At 36.3% G+C, this 20,592-nt stretch overlaps 1 protein-coding gene across 1 annotated transcript in view; it reads right to left on the reverse strand.

Annotated features, from left to right (window-relative positions):
• Positions 1–20,592, reverse strand: part of LOC308649974 (lethal(3)malignant brain tumor-like protein 3) — a gene marked incomplete at its 3' end in the record, with an annotated part of 84,533 nt that overhangs the window by 50,667 nt on the left and 13,274 nt on the right. Inside the window, 5 exon segments of the mRNA XM_081295895.1 lie at positions 1,027–1,159; positions 2,350–2,509; positions 3,934–4,008; positions 4,378–4,489; positions 11,758–11,874. Coding sequence (XP_081152021.1) covers positions 1,027–1,159; positions 2,350–2,509; positions 3,934–4,008; positions 4,378–4,489; positions 11,758–11,859 — 582 coding nt within the window. The 5' untranslated portion in view covers positions 11,860–11,874.

The raw sequence follows: 20,592 nt of genomic DNA on the forward strand, positions 1-20,592 counted from the left end.
TTCTAACTGGTTCCCTTTATCATATCAAAGCATCCCTTGCCTTCAACTTCCCATTACACCCAGGAAACAATGAAAACCCATTACTCTGGTTTACTATGAAGGCCCATCTTCCCTGACTACACAAAACCTCTTCAGCCTCACCTCACTCCATTCTGCCCCCATCCCTGATGCTTGACTATCTTGTCTTTTTGATATTTCCTTGATAGAACATGCCATGTATGTTCTCACCTTAGGCTTTCCCCTAGAAGTCCAGCTGCCCCAAGGGCTGCTCGCTCCTAACTGCTCAGCACTGGCTTCTCATTACTGAGACCACAGTGATCATCTGAAAACCCAACTTAGATGATTCAGCCAATCCTAATGCCCCATTTTAATTCTCAACATAACACTTAGGATGGATATTACTCCTGTTCATTTACTTTATCTATTATGTCCCCCTAACAAGAAGAAAATGTCTCTGCAAGGAGAGACCCTGGCCTCTTTACTCTTTCATTCATCCCCTATACTCCACACTTGCAGAATAGTGTCCAGCAAATAACTGTGGCTTGATGTTGATCTTAAGTGAAGCTTTATGACCTCTAAGTATTCTTTTCATATGGAACCACTCAGACATACTTTAGGGATAAGATATCTATGTTTTAATTAGCACAATTTGAATGATTTTTTTCCCCAAAGGTACTTGATATTTATGTGCCATCTTCTGTCTACTCATATAGTTTTTTGAGCACTACTTGCAATTTATCAAAATGGGTTTATCATTTTGCAAGGTTTTGTTGTTGCCTCTTAGCCCAGTAGTAAATTCCAGCACCTCCCACTTCCTCATCTGAAAGGAAGGTACTATTACTTATTATTCTCCTTTTGAGAGGAACACAGTAAGACACAAAGAGGCCAGGCAACTGTCAAACAGTAACAGTAATAGAACAACATTTGAACTCAAATAACTGGCTCAAGGGCAGTACTTGAGACCACTACGCCACCCACTTGAGAAGCATCCCCGTGGTCCTTGGCAGTTACCTAAGAGATACTAACCATTTCATCATCTCTCTCATCTCCATCCTCCTTGGGGTCGGCCTTCAGAGATAATTTTGGTTTTTTCTTCCGACTACACTTAGGATCCTCTTCCTCGTTGTCTTCTCCTACATCCCTTTCTTCCTTCTGGTCTCTGTTGTGTTTATAACCCCAAAATAGTGACAGGAAACAATACCTATCAAACATCTACATGTTGATTATCAATTCAAAAATTATTTTCAAAAATCTATCTCCAAAGGAAATATATTTAATATTTAATCACCAGGAGAAGTTCATAGGCAATAGAATATCACATTCAGAGAACAGTTAAAATCACTATTATGTAGGACACTCTATCAGGGTAGAAAGTATAAATTACCTTATTTATCAATTTTAAAAGGGGACCAGCAATTTTAGTGAAATAGATGCTAACAAGTATACAATTATTTGTCTGCCATGTCTGCCATCCAAAGAATAACCAGTGACTTAGAGGTACTTATCTTCAGATCAATTTTAAAGCAAGGATCTAGCAATATTAAGAATGGGAAAATAACTGAAAAGGTGAAAAGCAACTTTGTATAGCATCAGTTGGCAACCAAAAAACAGAAAATTCCAAGGCCATGAGGATTTAAATATGTGGGAAGCTCCACTACACTTAAACATCAAGTCATCTGTCTATATACACAATTACATGCAAGAAATATACCTTCTTGCTGACTAGCTCAACCCTGTCAGGGTCCCCAAAAGGGAAGGTCACACAGCACCTGTCTGCACCCTGAGATCATCCTAACATGACTCACTGTGCTACCCTCCATGGCCACGTTCACTCAGGTGACTCACTGCCAGCCAGTCAGTGGGAAGCTTTGTTTCACTTGTGGAGTTTTAACTGAATTACCTAAGAACTCCCGAAATTACAAACAGAACTGTGTTTCCATACATACTATTATCATTAAGATGTGAGTGTATCCCAGAAAAACCTAAATACTCTTAGCTGGGGTATAATCAAGTTAATGTAAATGTAAGGCTGAAGGCAGAGGCACCGTTGTACTGCAGGGAGAACACTGGCAGTACAATTCAAATCAGGTGTGACAAGAGTCACTAGACCAATAAAAAATAAAATAAAATAAATAAATAAATAAATAAATTAATTAATTAAATTAAAAAAAAAAAAAGAGTCACTAGACCTAAGAAGGACCCGGGTTATGTGTCCCCAAGGGGGAAAGTCTCTGAAAAAGAAAGCAAAAATGGGTGACACAGCAGAGTGCGCAAAACCTCTGTATTTAAAGGCACCATGATGTTGGACTCCGAAACCCACTTTATAGATGGAACAGGGCAACAACCTACTTGTCTTTGACATGCCGAGCACAATTCTGGCTGCAATAGTTTCCTCCAGAAAGACACTCATCTACATTGCCATACTGACAACAGTTCTCACAGAATTGAAGCCCTTCTACTTTCAGTGGATCCTTCAGCCTGAAAGGCACCCCAGTCTTCTCTGAAAAGACTAGAAGATGAACAGAAGAAGAAAAGAATTAAAACCATGGCAGAAGACATTCCAAAATATACGTATAATTTTCCTTCTAATAATTTTGTTAGGAACACAATGAAGAATCCTGTTTGCTGAAGGAATGGAATATTGAACTACAGAATTTGGGAGGGAGAGGGAAATGGTCTTGGCAGGAAATGATTTGAATTATTTCTATAATAAAATAATCTGCCAAAAAATAAACAGATGCTTGTACAAGGCTTTTTCAATGGAGTTCAAAGCAAAATTGAGAAAACTTCGTTAATCACTCAATTCCAAAGATACAATAGTCAGTCTCTAGAATTCTAATCTATAGGTGCATCTCTGATAAAATCAAAAGGGTCATTTATTGTCATTTCATGTTTCTAGCCTTTTGATGAGTAATTTTGTTTTACTTAATTAGCATCTATTTTACTTTTAATGTAGTAGATTTTCTGAATCATAATTACACAAATCATTGGGTAACTTGCATTTCATTTTGCCTAAATCATTAAACTAATCATTCATTCAGCAAACATTTATAAGGCAACAATTTATGCTACACACTAGTAACGACAGTTATAGACCTTTCCCAAGACAGCTCACAGTCTAGAGGAGGAGACAGGCAAGAAAACCAATATTTACAATAAAATGTGATGCATGCAATAATAGAAGCATGAACAAGTTCCAGAAGTAGTGCAAAGGAAGAAGTGATTCATTCGGCGTGGGGTGAGGTCAGGGAAGGATTTTCTGATACAAAGCCTCAATAGGGTTTTGATGGCTGAAGAGAAATGTGCCAAATGGACAAAGAGAGAAATGGCATTTGAGCCAGAAAAAACAGCATGAATAAAGGCAAGGAAGCATGAAACCACAAGCTGAGTTGGGAAAATCCCACACAATTCTGTGCTGCTGGCACTGGCAGGACACAACACACACAGAGAAGGGGACAGAAAGGAAGGAGACAGCAAGCAGGTGGGTGCAGGTCACCCAAATCTTGGTATGTTTTGCTAAAGAGGCAAAGAGAAATCAGCAAGTGTCAGATAAGCAATCTACATAATTCTTCTGACTTCAGGGTGCAGGGTAAGTTGGAAGGGTGTGAGATTAGAAGCAAAGTAATTACTTAAAAGACTTCTGCAATAGTTCAGGTAGGAGTTGATAAGGGCCTAAATTAAGGCAGTAGCAGTAATAATAGAAAAGGCCAGATCTGAGACATATTTAGGAAATAAAAACCAAGAGCATTAAGTAAGAGGATATGGGGATGGGAAGAACAAATTCAGGATGACTCCTGTATTTCTGGCCTGTCCACTGGGCGGATGGTGCTAGGTCAACCGAAACATGGGTTACGGAAGAAAGAACAGGTTTGGGGGAAAGGGAGAAAGAAATAGAAAATGAATTGCATTTCAGACATGTGTACTTTGAGGTACCTGTGGGACATCCAGGTGGAGATGTCCAGTAGGCAGGTGGAAATACGGGCCTGGAGCTCGGGGGAGAGGTCGGGGCTGGAGATAATAGATTTAGGAGTCATCAGCATATAGGTGTTAGTTACAACCATCGGAATAGATGAGAAAAAAAGTGGCAGGCTTTGGCTCAATCACCTGTGTAGGCGATTACAACTTGGATTTACTTGATAATTTCAAACTAACTTTGTGCTATTACAGATCTGGCATTAGGAAAGAAGACAGTTTATAGTTATTTAAAATATTTTAAAAGCTGGCTCCTATCATTTTTCATTACAGAAATTTACCTAAGAACATGAGACACAAAAATCACCCAGGACTTTCAAATTTCCAGCCTGTTTTAAAACCTTAGATATTCTCATTTCGAAACTCTCAATGGGAATAAATAAAAAGCAGACGACTCCTTCTTACCTTCTTGAGCAGTTGGTACCATCCAAGTGGTGATAGCAGTTGCTTTTTTAACATTTTCCATTTCACTTTCATCTGTAATAACTTCCAAGGCTCCAAACTCATTTACCCGAAACTAAGGATGACACAGCAGAAAGAGGCAAGATTTACAAAAATGTTCAGGACAATAATTATTACATGACTCATATATAGTCTTTATACAAATTAGCTATGTGTTAAAAATTAATTGAAACAATTGCATCTTGGACAAGGCTTTCACCAACATTAAGACCTTTGCATTCTGCAAATTTCAAATTGGGGGAAGGAAAACAGAACACAGGTGCAACTGAAGCTATGCAGTCCCATAGATTTTCCAGTTGTATTTTACTTGTATTGATGTCTCCCTCCCCAGAGCTGTGCTTCCTCTTTCTTTACTGCCTTTTAATATTCTCCATTATTAGGCTGGAGATATAGCTAAGTTGGTACAGTGCTTCCCTTGCATGCACAAGGCCCTGGGTTCAATCCCCAGCACCACCAAATATATATATATATATATATAATCTCCATCCCCCACTATTAAGTCATGTGTAGTGTGGTGCACACCTGTAGTCCCAGCAACTCAGGGAGGCTAAGGCAGAAATGTTTCAAGTGTGAGTACAGCCTGGGCAACTTATCAAGACCTTGTCTCAAAAAGTAAATACTGTTCAGTAGCAAAGCATTGGAGATTTAATCCGCAATACAAAAAGGAAATATAATAACAAAAAGAATAAGCCAGGCCTAGTGGTGCACACCTGTAATCCCAGCAGCTTGGGATGCTAAGGCAGGAGAATCGAAAGTTCAAAGCTAGGCTCAGCAACTTAGCAAGGCCCTAAGCAACTTAGTGAAACCCTGTTTCTAAATAAAATATAAAAAGAGCTGGAGATGTGGTTCTTGGGTTAAGCACACCTATGTTCCATCTCCAATACCAAATAAAATAAAATTCTCCATTATCTTCATCTCTAGTTTACAGAACAATTTTATCATTAAAAAGTAAAGGTATTTTGATTACATGGACATTCACATTCCTAATATTGAAAACTTCCTCTCACTTTATGGCAAGCTTCAAACAAAGTAGTTTCTGCAATAACCTGAGTTTACTGTTTGTGTGTTGGATGCCTGACAGTCACCTCTGTGCATGGCCCTGAATTCACACATTCTAGATACAAGTTTACAGGGAACATGTGTGTAGAACATTTAGCATGATATAGCAGTCTGGAAAATGGCAAAATTTAATGAGGTGGAAAAGAACTAAAAATAAGTTAAACTAAAAAAAGAAACAGAATTATTCTTACTGATCAACTCTGGAAACAGAATATTTCATAATAAGGCTGACAGTACCATCTACTGGGCAAGAGTAGAAAAAACAAGCTGCCATGATAATTATTAATTAATGATATTAAAGAATGTGACAAAATCAATTCTGAATTATGATTTTTTTAAAAAAATAAGGGAAAACTTGCTAATTAGGTTCAGGTAAGATGTTTTACTTTACATGTTAATTTATATGCACTTTTAAGTATTACATGTTATTTCATATATACTTACTTGATAAATGCAAAAAATAGCATCAAATATTTTCATAAACAGAAAGGCTGCTGTGGCTGAAGTTGTAGATTTCTTGCTCAACTGGAAACCACTTTGCATTTCAAACACTAAGAAACAGAACACTACTGAATGGAATCTCCAAGTAAAAATGCACAACTATTATATTTAGAAGGATATGGCTCAAAAACTTTTCAAGAAAAAAGGTAATATCCCCACAACACAACATTCAACCTGTCATCTTTTCCTTCTAATATTAATTGCCAGTAACTGATTCACAGTCTAAATACAAAATAAAGATACAATATCACTAGGGACAGTAAGCTTCTCTAAGTCAGAGATCTGTGGATAGACTTCAAGGGTTGATGCATGAGATGCTTTCAAAATTATGGTTATGTGCACATGTATATTCTGGGGGTGGGGGGTGGAGACCATAGGTTTCATCATATCCTCTAAGGCATCCTGTAACCCTGAGAAAGTAAAGTACATCTGCCCTTATCAAAGTTAGTTATCTCAAAAATCAAAATCCTCAAAGCATTTTCAAAGCAACCTTATCATATGCAAAAGGACACAGAGATCAACTTTTTCTGTGTCTTCTCAAATTCACATTCACTATGTCTTCTACCACCCGTTACTGTAGAAAAATGTGAGCACACAGTTTTAGGCCTTGTTAACATTACCAAAGTCCCAATGAAAGGATTCCAGGAAGACTGATTTGCTAACTTGTTTTTTCCCCCAAGTAAACAGTTTCTGAGGCTGGTAATGCTTTTATGGCTTTGGAATGATGAGAAACTTCATCTCTCTCTCTCTCTCTCTCTCTCTCTCTCTCTCTTTAAATTATCAGTTCTTTTAATCTAGAGATCTCAGAGCAGTACAAAAATTTGCCAAGTGGCTCCCTTCTATAATTAAGAATTTCCAAATTTTAAATTTTACAAAAGGGATTATCAAGCAAAACAAACACACCAGCTGACATGGTAATGTCTTCTGCATGTAGATGTAGCCAGGTCAGTCAGAAAACAATTATGTCTGAAATTTATAAGGGGTGGCAAAAGTGTGGTTTGTTTGGCTTGGCCTGAACCACCTTTAATTGATTCAAAATTCTCTTCTTTATTTTTGCTTTAGGGACAAAGGCTCTGTTTTCTATTTTTGTTTGTCTTCAATAATAGATCATTAGAAGACACTACTGAGGTTATTCTTATCATTTTATTACTTTCAATGCTGACATTTTAATTCTAATTACCAATGTGTTTTAAAGGCAAAGATGTCTGGTAACTAAACAGCTCTAAATATTCATCCAGGAGGGCAAAACTGAGCATTAAGAGAGCACTGAGCTTTGCAGCCACATGGCCTTGCTCTCAGCTAAATGGCAATTATTCTTACTAGATAAGATGCTATCACTCTCAGAAGAGTATCTGCATTTTACTGAGGGACTTTCAAAGACTAAATCCTTATGACCCAGAGGAATAATTCTCTGTGGATAAATTTCAGACATCATTAGAAGTTCAGGTAGAAAAACTGCTTTGGCACTGGGAACCCTGCCAGGCTCTTTTCCACCACCTGCCTTTGCTGATGGCTGGCCCTAAGACATTAATCTACAAATGCTTCTCTGCATTTAAAAAAGAACAAATTAGGCAATGGTAAAGTTTCCAAAGCTTGCTTAGGCAAAAAGTGCCTTGTTAATGACCACAATATTTTCCAGACCACTGGTGGAGACCTGCTGTTCTCCTGTACCACTCTCTGGATTTTGAAGTTCCTGCCTCTTCTAGATACCCTTCTCTCTTGCCCTCCTCCCATTGCTGCCCCTAGAAGTCTTCACTGAATCTCTATTTTCAGCACCCAAAGACCAAAAGAACTCTGCTTTTCAAAGCCTTCCTAATTTCTTCAGCTGAAATAAGTTTTTACCTTCTCTATCCCTGTAAATTTTTCTTGTATCTCTGTTGATATGAAAATATTCTCAGTCTTCAAGCAGCAGTATAGTATAAGATTAAGATAATCAACTTTAATACTAGAGAAGCCTGTTCTCAAGATCCAGCTCTGCCAGTAAGTGATGTGAGCCAATGCAATAACCACTCTGCACCTCCTTGTCTGTAAACTGACCTGCAAGATAGACACTACCCCCAAAGGAGTGCATAAAAGGATGAAACAAGACGATGCAGGTAAAGTGTTCATCAGAGAGGAAGTTCCCTTATTCCTCCCACATCTGTCCTCAAAGACAAAGTTTGCTCTACTTTATCTAAGGGTTAGTTGGCCTAGGGAGGGGAAGGGGGAATTCCAGCACAGGGAACAGTAAAAGGGGTCCAGAGTATGAAATCTCAGTAGTTTGGTATGGATAGAAAACAGAGGTGCTGAGAAATAAAATGAAATGTGCCCAAAGGGAGGCCAGATCACAAAAGAAAACAAAATCATATCCTACAGAAAATTTCAGGGGACTTGAACTTTGCTGTGAAAGATACCAGCAAGTGCAGAAGAAAGACATAACTAGAGTGGCCGTGATCATGAGGCTTTCCCAGAGGAAAAGCCTTTCAAAATGGCCACAGCTGAAGCACATAAAAACCTGCTCCCATGATAGAAAACGGAGTGAAGTGTGGCGGACCGTCTGAAGCTACTATACTGTTAGGAGAACCCCATGCCCCTACTCGTGAAAAAGCAGGTATGGCTAGTATCCAACAAGCAAAGCATGATGTGAGAGGGCAGATTTTACAACTGATTCAAAGTTCTCGTATTTTAACTTTCTGCAAAATCATTTCCTCAATCAGATCTCTTAAGCAACTCAGATTTTAATACAACAAGCATGTGAATTACATCCAATATAATATAATCAACAGGCTAGTCTCTGAATTTTAGATACAATGAGTAATAAAGCCATAAAGTCAAAAATAATTTTCAAATTATTTTCTGAAGTGAAAGTGTCAAACTGTCTGCAGCACATAACGGGAACCGGACACCTGGCAATGACCCAGTAATTAGACGAATCTAAAAGTCATATCAAATAACCCAGATTATAACACCCATTAAGTGGTTTAACTACCTGATTGCCTTAAGAGGTATAAGCTGATTTCTAAAGGTCATTGCTTAGAAAACCTTAAAGCAATCCAAATTTCCTACAGGTAGAAACTTCAATCTCCTGTCAAAAGCTAACTGAACACAGTAAAGGATATATATGAACTCTCTGTTCATATTTATGCAAATTTTCTGTAATTCTATAATTATTCCAAAATTTAAACTTCTTCCTAATTGATAAAATACAGATTTTTGTTTTATGACTGTATAATAACACTATAGTTTGATGTTAGCTGAGAATATTCAGAATTGGAAATAGAAATTTAATTTTTCTGTGTCTTCCTTCCCCAGTATTTCTTCTTCCTCCTTGATTTCCAAGTGTGTTATACAATGTATGGATAGAAAATACAGTCATTTTTCGTTACAGAGTTGAAAACCTAAGCCCAATAAAAGTACATGCCATTGCATTACTGGACTGTAGAATAGAAAGATTCCACACTCACGTTTATTCCATGCCCATTGTTTCACATGCTTCTTACCTATTATTCTGTGTTTTTAAAAGGTGTATTTTTTTAGGGGCTGGGATTGTGGCTCAGTGGTAGAGCATTTGCCTAACATGCACGGGGCCCTGGGTTCGATCCTCAGCACCACATAAAAATAAATACCTGAAATAAAAGGTGTATTTTTTGCAGGGGAGTGATATTGGTTAAATTATATTGTTATAGTGTGTGCATGTACAAATATATAACAACAAATCCCATCATTATGTACAACAATAATGCACCAATAAAAAATGGGGGGAAAACAGCTAACTGAACAATAATTGCAAATGTCTCCATTCACTTGATGTTAAAAAAATAAAAAAAGCCATTAAGGAATAAAAATACAAGAAAAATTAAGGGAGTGCAGCAATAAAAAAGATACTGTAAGGCCATAAAAAATTGGTTAACTGTTTATATACATTAGTTTTTTTCAATCCTCATAATCATTTTTATGGTTGTAAATCTTATTATAGATTCTAAAAGCCCCATTTGACAGATATGGCTTCCAAAGCTTGGGAATTTTAAATAATCTGACAAAGTTCTGGTGGCTCATATATATTTGGCTTTATTAGAACTTGAGAAATATTTTTTCTTACTCAAAAATTTTCAGTACTCTCTATCATATCATGTCCAGATGGACACTTGGAAAGTGCCAGAGCAGATAAAATCCTTAATATTTGTTTAATTCCTTATTTTATAGAGGAAAATTGATCTGAAGAGTTTAATTAACTTGTTGAAGGTCAGACAGAAGTAAAATTAACACCCCAACTTTTTTTTGTAATTTTTTAATTGCCACAAAATATTTCTGCATATTTATAGTACAGTATAATAATTCCATATATATGTATACATATATGTATGTGTACATACATATATGTATCACACACACACTCAATGTATAATGATCACATCAGGGTAATTAATATTTCCATCTTCTCCAAACATTAATCATTTCTGTGTGTTGGAAATCTTTGGACTCTTCTTTTGAGTTACCTTAAAATTTATCTTATCATTCAGTTTTAGTCTAGTTATCAACTATTATGCTATAGAGAGCTAGAATAAATATTCCTATCTAACTGTATTTTTGGTATTCATTTAAAATAAATCAATTTCTCCAGATTTCACTAAACTCATTGCAATATTTCTGTGACAGTAAACTTGAGATGTTGGAACACTGCACTTAATTAAACCTAACCAAACTAAAATCTCAAGTATTTTTTCCAACGACAGCCAGATTGTTCAAATCACCCCACTGAGGATGAGTGAGGGCAGGCTTGGCTAAGATACCTGTCAAACAGCCACGAAAAGGGATTAGATTCCAAGAAGCCTCTATCAGGGGGAAATTTTTCTATTCAAGATAGTTCAGGACACTAAGCCTTAAAGAGGCCAGTCAGATGACAGTCTATTAGGGAGATCAGAAGTTCAAACACCCAAATGACCAAACACAGACAGAAAGTCTAAAAGGCCACCTACAGGTTCAAGGTCTCAGTGATAGAATCAGAGCAAAAGTAAATCAGATATGAGAGGTGGGGGCAGTTGGCTCCCCAGATGGATGCTTGCACAACCATGTTTCACGGTGCAGCACAGATGGACCTAGAGTAGAACAGGGTCCTGGGGAAAGGGGCAGGGCAAGCATGTACAACAGAAGCAGAATGAAACTCCTGAAGAGGGTTCTCATCTAAAAAAAAAAGGACTATGACTTACATCGAAGTCCTGTTTTGAACAAGTGATTATACAAAAAACAATTATTTACATTATAAGTAATTTAAGAAAATGAAAGTCTGTTTATTCAGTATTTTAACATTATTTTATCCAGTTTTTAAACAAGAAGGCTAAGACAAAGAAAATATAGTTATTCCAAGTAGCAAAGCCCATTACTACAAAATCCAAGAAGCTAAGATTTCTATGAAAATCAAAGTTCTGCACTTAATCTCTTCATCTCTGCCATTTCTGTATTTACTGGCCCTCATGATCGAGTCAAAACTGAGATGATCCTCCTGGAAGCTATAAATTAACTTCTGTAAAATAAGAACATGCTACAGACTATTCTTATATTCTTAGTCTTCCAACTCAAGTAACAAAAGCTTCTGCCAATCCATCAGCATTCCAACGTGTCTTGTAAATTTACTGTTGATGTGTGAGCATGACATAAAACCCAAAGCACTGTGCTTAATGCTTTTCTTATTTCACATATGTATTCACTTAAAAATAAACACATACAGATGTGCACACACACACACACACACACACACACACAATCATAATAATAAGGAGAGCCTACCTTTAAGTCACTTCCTGGTAAGGTGCCCACTCCATCTTTCCAGTCCATAACACTGAATACATCAAACTCTTGACCACTTGTGCTAGAGACAGACTCAGTCATGATTTATTTTTTAACCTAGAAGGGGAGGGGGAAAAAAAAGAAATATCACTAAATATTCCACATGCAAATCATTTTTAATTTAGTAATCACTACTTCAATTTCCAGTACACAATTATCTTGATTACACTATCCCATAGTCGTAGATCTAATAATAATTGTTAACTGAGCTTGGGGTAAAGCTTAGTGGTAAGAACACTTTTCCTATCACACATAAGACCCAGGGTTTGATCCTCAGCATCTCCCCACTCCAATCCCTATAAAATTATAGGAAAATAATTTTATAAGTGCTATGGTAAAATTGTGCTATTATTAAAAAAAGAAATTCATTCATTCATAGCATATTCATTTAAAACAAAAAAAAATCATCCTCTTTGGGTACGGATATTATACAGCAAGAATTTCTTGCCTTCTAAGGATGTTTTCTTTTCTAAGACACTGAAAAGAGAGTAGGTGTGGATAAAGAATAAAATGTATACAGTAGTCTGCCTTTATCCTAGGGATACATTCTAAGATGTCCAGTGGATGCCTAAAAACACAGTACCAAGCCCTACATGTACATTTTTCCCCATACACACATATTTATGACAAAGTTTAATTTACAAATTAGGCACAGTAGGAGATTAACAAAATTTACTGTAAGTCTTAGCAATTGTAGCATATGACCTTTTTTCTTTCCTCATTGAGAATTTTCACCTTTTCACTTACAGGAAACAATTTATGATTTCTCTTTGGCATATTCAAACTGTCAGCATCACTACTCTTACACTTTGGAGCTGTAATTAAGTAAAATGAAGGTTACTGGAACATAAGCACGATGATACCACAGCAGTCAATCTGACAACTGAGGCAGCAACTAAGTCACTAGCAGGTGGGAAGTGTATACAGCATGGCCACACTGGACAAGAGATGATTGATGTCCTGAGCAGAACAGGGCAAGATTTTGTCAATTACTCCACACACCATTTAAAACTTTTGAATTTCTTATTTCTTGAATTTTCCATCTAATATTTTCATATAGCTGCTGACCTCCAATAACTGAGACACCCAAGTAATTGACACCCCAGAAAGCAAAACTGCGGACATAAGGAGACTACTGGATAAAATATTGATAAAAAATAAAGAGGCCAATTTGAGAGTTAAAAAGAACAGGGAAAATTTAGTCCATTATTGACTGTCATCTACACTACATTTATCAATTAAGTGTCTGATCTACTAATGTAACAAATACACAATGTGATTGAGTCAGAAAGTAAACAGATTTATTCAATTCCATTGAAATAGCTGCAACTATGTTGCTTTAAGAAACAGGAAAACAGTCTTAAGATGTACAGCAAACATCAATAGTAAGGCTCAGTTAAGATAACCAATTTGGCCAGGGGCAGTGGTGCCCATCTGTAATCCCAGAGGCTTGGAAGGCTAAGGCAAGAGGATCCCGAGTTCAAAGCCAGCATTAGTAACTTAGCAAGGCCCCAGCAACTCAGCAGACCCTGTCTCTAAATAATATAAAAGAGGTCTGGGGATGTGGATCGATAGTTAAGCACCTCTGAGTTCAATCCCTAGTATCAAAGGAAAAATAATAAGAACCAATTTGGCCAGGTGTAGTGGCAAGCACCTGTAAATCCCAGCTAACCCAAAGGCTGAAGAAAGTTCAAGGTCAAACTGGGCAACTTAGCAAGACCCTGTCTCAAAAATAAGAAAGGGCTGAGGATGCAGCTCAGTGGTAGAGCACTTGCCTAATCCACTCCAGGCCCTATGTGGAATAAAAAAAGGCCAATTTGACTAGCTAAACCAATAATGCTTTTATTTTCATTTTTTAATTACAAAACTTTCCATAATCACATCATTGGTGGTAATACTGATATTTTCTGAAACTCTCATTTGTTTAATATGAGATAAAACAAGTCAGTCATTATGTGCATATCATAGACAAACTGACAAAAGGATCAATGGATCCTAAATTTGAATTGCAAGTATCAATATAAATTCATGATGTATTATGCCTATTTTCCAGCTATCCAATCACTAATCAATGATAATGAGCAGCCTGGTTCTCTGATTTAGGAGAAATTGTATTTAGTTACCACAATCTTCCCAGAAAAGGAACTGATTTCTGCTCAATGGCAGAAAATGTCCCAGATGAGCCTGGGACATCTTGTCAAATAAGAAAGCAAAGAAACTATCAAAGACAAGGGACATCACAACCAAAGAACTTAAGGGCTAATTTGAAGAGGCTCCTACTAGACAAAATAAGGCAAAGTAGTACTCTTACTAGTTGCAATTAATTAAAATACATCAAATAAATTTAAATGCATGAAGCCAGGCACAGTGGCACAGGCCTGTGATCCCAGCAGCTTGGGAGGCTGAGCCAGGAGGATCATGAGTTCAAAGCCAGCCTCAGCAACTCAGTGAGGTCATAAAGCAACTCAGTGAGACCCTGTCTCTAAACAAAACATAAAAAAAGGGCTGGGGATGAGACTCGGTTGTTAAGCACCACTGAGTTCAATCCCTGTATGAAAAAAAAATTATAAATTCATATTAATATTCAAAACAAACAAAAAAGAATATTTCACTGATCACCTTTTTTAGTTTAGGAGGAAACCAACTCACTATTTGGAAAAAGAAATAAGCATTGGTGAATTGTTTGAGATGGAAATTAAAGCTGCTTTTTGCATGGAATTCCATCTTTATTTAACAAACTGTGTTTATTCAGGTTTGGATATTAGGTAAATATTTTGTCAAAAATAAATGAAGTGAGGCTATCACATCAGAAAAAGAAATACTAATTTGAGTATTCCAGGGAAAAAAAAAGAATTTTTGAATACTTATATCTATCACCATGAATTTGACAGCTTCCCAAAAGACTTCACAAAGGAGATAGATGGGTGGTGATAACAATAAATGTGATACTTAAAATACTTCATAACAAAATTTGTTAACACTTGAATGATATATACAATTCAGTGAAGAAATATTTTCCTCATGACCAATGCATGATGTTACAAAACTACGCATGGATAAGGGATTCATGCAAAATGCCAGACAGACCAAATGGATTTCAATGCCTCAAAATAAGAAAAACTCAACTGATAAGATTTCAAATTACATTCGACTAACCTTCAAGAAACCATCACCTGTCAAGTTTTAGTGTGGTATCAAAGAAGAATGTACACTTATTATTGAAAAGACTAGTAAAATATTTCTCTTTTCCAACCCTCTATATGAAGCCATATTTTCTTCATATACTTCAACCAAAACAACAGATTTCAATAGACAGTGCAGAGGCAGATATAGGACTACAACAATCTTCTATTAAGTTAGATATTAAAAAAGATCTGCAAAAATGTGAAGCATGCCACTGCTCTGTTTTTTTTAATTTTTATCTTTCATAAAAATATACACTTATGTATAGTCTCATGTACTGGGTTTATTGTTGTTATTTTAAATAAACATTCCAAAACAACCTATTTCTAACAGTAAATATTAGTACGTTATATAGACATGTAGATCTATCTGTCTATATCTATATATCATCCAAACAATCCCTCATTTTTAACCATTTTTAAGTGTAAAGGCAATGTGAGACCAAAAAGTCTCAAAGTCACTATTTTACAGAATAAAAACTTATCTTTTTTCCACAAAGATGAAATTGCAAGGAAAAAACTTGAGGAGGAAAATTGAAACAGAGAAAAAAGATATTTAAGATATATATCAACCAATCCCAATATTACAATTCATAGATCTGGTCTGGACCCTGATTTAAACTATTTTTAAAAAATATTATTATATAGGGCTAGGAATATAGCTCAATTGGTAGAAAGCTTGACTTGCATGCATAAGGCCCTGGGTTCAATCCCCAGCACCACTACCATAAATAAATAAATAAATAAATAAATATTTATTTATTTATTTATTTATTTTATATATAGAAGAGGAACTTTGAATACCAACTAGCTATCTGATGACATCAGAAGAAATAGTGTTGCTTTTTTAAAGGGGTGATGCTGGTATGCACTTTTTAAAGGGGAGCTGTGCCTATATTTTAGTGATACAAGTGAAATGGTAGAGGAATGCTATAGAGTAAATAATGGGGTGAAATGGTGAAAATAAGACTGGCAACATATAAGGAACTTCCAGATGTAGGTAGGGTCTGTGGCAGCTTATTATACTACATCCTAAGCTTTGTACATGCTTGAAAAATATCTTTCCAAGTTTTTTTAAATGTAATTTCCTTATGTGTGTTTAAAAGGTTAGGTTTGTGGATTCTTTGTATAAAATATTATAGCACTTTAACCATTTTTAACATTAATTTTTCAATAGTCAATAGAAAAAAAGACTACTTGGGATTCCTTGATTCCTTGAGTGATAGCTGTCTTCTGTTGAAAAATTTTAGGTACTTCAATATTCTTTCTTTTTTCTTCTTAAATATTAAAAAAATATGAAACATTAGACATTTCAAAATGTATATCCAGTTTTAATTTGAAGAATCAGATTCCACTATCATTAACTTAATCCTCAAAACAGGAACTAGGATGTGAAGACATAAGGAAGAATTAAATTAAGAAATTGTAAGAGTATGAAATAAATGAAGACTTGCACTTAAATTCTTGTATGCTCCTCCCTCACCAAATGGATAAAGACCAGCCTTGACTCCCTATCAAGGGACGTAGGAGTGGCAACTTTTTTCTGACAGAGGGTAGTGATAGAATAATTTTCCCCCTGCTGGATAAACTGGGTAAAACCAGAGTCCCTGGTCTTTTTCCTACCCAAAAGTCATACATGTATAAAATTCACAGCAGTAAAATCCTGTCTGTCCAGGAAGAGAAATCTAAAAGCTAACATTTCACAAAACCTGAAGTTAATGTTCATTACGAGTTTTAGGAAATAATCAGAATAGGCTTTTGTTATATAAAATATTAATAATGTTACAGTGTGCTCAGTCTGTAAGCATATTATCTAAAATTTGTAAAGCTTGTTTCATCCATTTTTTTTTCATTCTAAGGTTTGTGGACTTTTTTGTACAACACAGAAATATTATTACATTGTTTTTCGCATCGTCATCTAATTTTGAGGCCACTGGTGGCTTACTTTTTCATGAGAAGTCTGAATGGCTACAACAGATTTAGTGTTTTCAGCCACCTTTCACTCAGGTAGAACAGCCTGCATGCAATACTATCTTAAGAAAAGCTACTGCTTCTACGACATCTCAAGTCTTTCTTCCTCATTTCACCCTCCCCATGTACGTACGCTTACATACAAACATTCGAAGGCCTTTCACTTCAACAAATCATGCCCAAAAGACTTCAGCAATTTTTTTTCAATGCTTAGAAAATGTTCTTGCTTTTGTTTTGTTCCTGTAATTACCACCTGCTACATTCCATAATCCTATATGTAACCTGTATTCTACAGGCCATAAAAAGCAGGTAGATAGGAGTCATAATACAAGGAATAGAGTTTCTCATTCTGCAGAAAATCCCACCCCCAATCTCTTGTTAAATGCTGCTGAGATTTCCTAAGAAAATGTCATAAAAGTGCACCACGATGGGCCTCTGTGCTTTCAAACAAGATTCAGCATTTTTCTCCTACTTTCTGAGTTCTAATGGTCTCTGGCCTCTACTGATGTCAGACAATGCAGCTTTTGGGTTCAGACATCTACCAAATGTATCAGTGGAGCTTTCAATTTCCCCTAATATACATGTTATGGCTGACCGTGGTAAAAACGAAGGCATTGATGCCCAGCAGGCCCCTACCAGTGCCCACTACAGATGTCTTGCCAAGGAACTGATGACTTCACTGAAGACAAGGGCCATTGCTGCTAACACCAATACAAAAGCACTATCTTCCCAAAGTATCTTTTTTTTTTTAATTTTAATTTTTTATTTTTTAGGTATAGATGTGGTGCTGAGGATCGAACCCTGGTCCTGCCCGTGCTAGGCAAGCGCTCTACCACTGAGCCACAATCCCAGCCCAACAAAGTATCTTTTTACAAAACAATTCACTTCAGCTTTCATTCATTTTTATTATAATCTTCTTGCCCTAGCCTCCAACCAAAGGTCTAGAGAGCAGCCTAAATGACATATGACACTATCCACAGAATTACCTCCTGTATGTCTCTCCTACCCCATTCCAAGTCTCCAAACCACAGCTGTGCAACTTGACTCTCCCTGGAGATAATTCTATTGGATGAAACTCCTCACTTTCTCATGTAAACAAGTCCCTGGCCACCCCAGTCTACCAATACCACTTTTGTTAGGTGGTAATGAAACTGGTTTTTTGGTATTGCTTTGTTTTGTTTTTGCACGGCTGGGGATTGACTCTAGGGCCTTAGGTATGCTAGGCAAGTACTTTCCCACTGAGCCACGCCCCTAGGCTACTTATTGATATCTTACATTTAAAAATCCTATGTTATGTGTATGTACAAATATGTAACAATGAATCCTGCTATTATGTATGATTATAATGTACCAATAAAAAATATGGAAAAAAATATTACATTAAGGTGCTGGGGATATAGGTCAGTGATAGAGAATGTGCTTATTAGCACAGACAAAAAACAATTCTGTTATCAGACTATAGGGAAACAGGACTTCTCATATTCCTTGATGAAGGCATTATTAAGTTGAAACAACCATTATGCAGATCAATATTCAAGATCATAACCTCCAACTCAGCAATTATACTTCTAGAAATTTATTTTATAAATACTTGTGCATATATGTATAAAAAATTATATACAACTTAACTGTCCATCAATGGAGAAAAACTATAGTAAATTCACACGATGACATATAATGCCACTGTGAAAGACAACAAGAAAAAACTTCACACCGTAATAAAGAATTCCAAGACACTATTAATAGTACCAATTCTACACAAGGTACAAAAACTGCATGTTACACTTTATGTAAAACAAAAACAGATAAATATAAATATGTATATTGCTTGTATATGTATAGACCAACTCCAGAAGGATTTGTCAAAAACCACTTCTATATCCAAGAAGCAGCAATGGTTTGCTAAAGGACAGTCATGGGAGGAAGCCTTCTCTTTGCACATTTTTATGTCCCTTTTGAACATATTTAAATTTTTCTTAATTATAAAAATGTAAGTTTTTAAATCCTGTTTCATGTTTATTTAAAATTATGTTATAAGCTGGATGTGGTGGCACATGCCTATAATTCCAGTTCCTCTGGAGGCTGAGGCAGAAGGATCGAAAGTTCAAGGCCAGCTGGAGCAACTCAGTTAGATCCTGTCTCAAAATAAAAATAAAAAAGGGTTGGGAGTATAGTTCAGTGGTAGACTGTCCTTCGGTTCAGTCCTCAATACCACAAAAAATTTAAAAATAAGACATGCCTTTTATAACATACATATGTTTATCATGAAATTTGTTAACTGATGTCAAAAACTGAATCTATCACCTAATAGTCACTAAGGGAAATCAACTTCTGCAATGCTGTTGGGTAAGTTTATTAGTAGGTGTTAACTATATGTGCATGTGCATCAACTCAACAGCTGAATGGGAAAAAGAAGTGTAGGGTTCACTCCTGCACAACCAAGGTATGCATTCCCAGACTGTATACTGATGGTTTCTACTATTCCTGAGTGACACCTGAGGTTCTCGTGACATTTCATAATTTTCCGTTTTACACAGACATGAGTCTGAATCACACATACCATAAAGAGGGGCAGGGGCAAGATAGTCTGGCCTGGCCAAGATCCAGTTATGCTCTTAGTCACAGTGCTCCGTCTTAGTGCTGTGAACACTGTAAATAAAGTGATAAAAACTCTGCTTCTTTTTAAGAAATGAAACAAACAGAATTAACTGCTAGTTGAGTCTAAGAGTTGATGACAGAATGAGGGGAATACAGAAATGTTTATGAAAGTAATAGGCCCTAGCCACAAAATAGAAGTTTCAGATAAATTAAAGACTGAAATGTCAAAAGCAATGACTCAGACACACTGTGTGAACAAAACTACCAAATGCTCCAAAAGTAAATCAGTAGAAAATACATGTGAATTTGTGTCAATAAGTTCTCCAGACAGTACCAATATCCCTCATCAAATGAGAGAAGCAGTTAAGGGTCTAGAAAGATCATTTAAATATTTCAGGTATACTTTTAGTAATTTTTTGGAAGGAATTATGTGCTACAATGTTTTTTAAATTTTGAATTGTAACTGGCTTGGGCCATATCCCTCACAAATGTCAAGAATCTACTGCATCTAATTTTGACATAAAATGAGTTTATGTCCTTCATCATTCCTCCCTCATACCATTTCTTTGCTCCTGTCTGCCATGAGTGGATAACAGAGAGGGTCGGTGTGAGGGGCACAGTCTCCCTATGTGCTGAGCTCCTGCTGCAGACTCAAAATGAGGAGCCTGCCTGGGCTGAGATGAGGAGAAGTGACCTACCAGGACACGGCACAAAGCAGAAGAGTGGGCCCTGTCTGCACCCCAAGAGTCTGAGCCTGCAGATATGGGGAAAAACAAGGATCACTGAGAAAAAGCACTAAGTGTAGCCTATTCCTGCTCAACCCATCATTCTCCCCAAATTATATTTAAAAGAACAATGAGTTGATGTCCATTAAGACTAGCTAAATAGTTGTAATTATTTTATGTTTTCTTTCTTTAGAGTTGCATTTTATAGCTTTGTAGCTAATTGGTGCAAATTCAAAATTAAGGTACAAAGATACTGTGGTTATGAGCTGAGAGTATAAAATGGGAGTAGACATTACCTC

This window comes from Spermophilus citellus (genome assembly GCF_964194105.1).
Source record: "Spermophilus citellus genome assembly, chromosome: 5".
Lineage (NCBI taxonomy): Eukaryota > Metazoa > Chordata > Mammalia > Rodentia > Sciuridae > Spermophilus > Spermophilus citellus.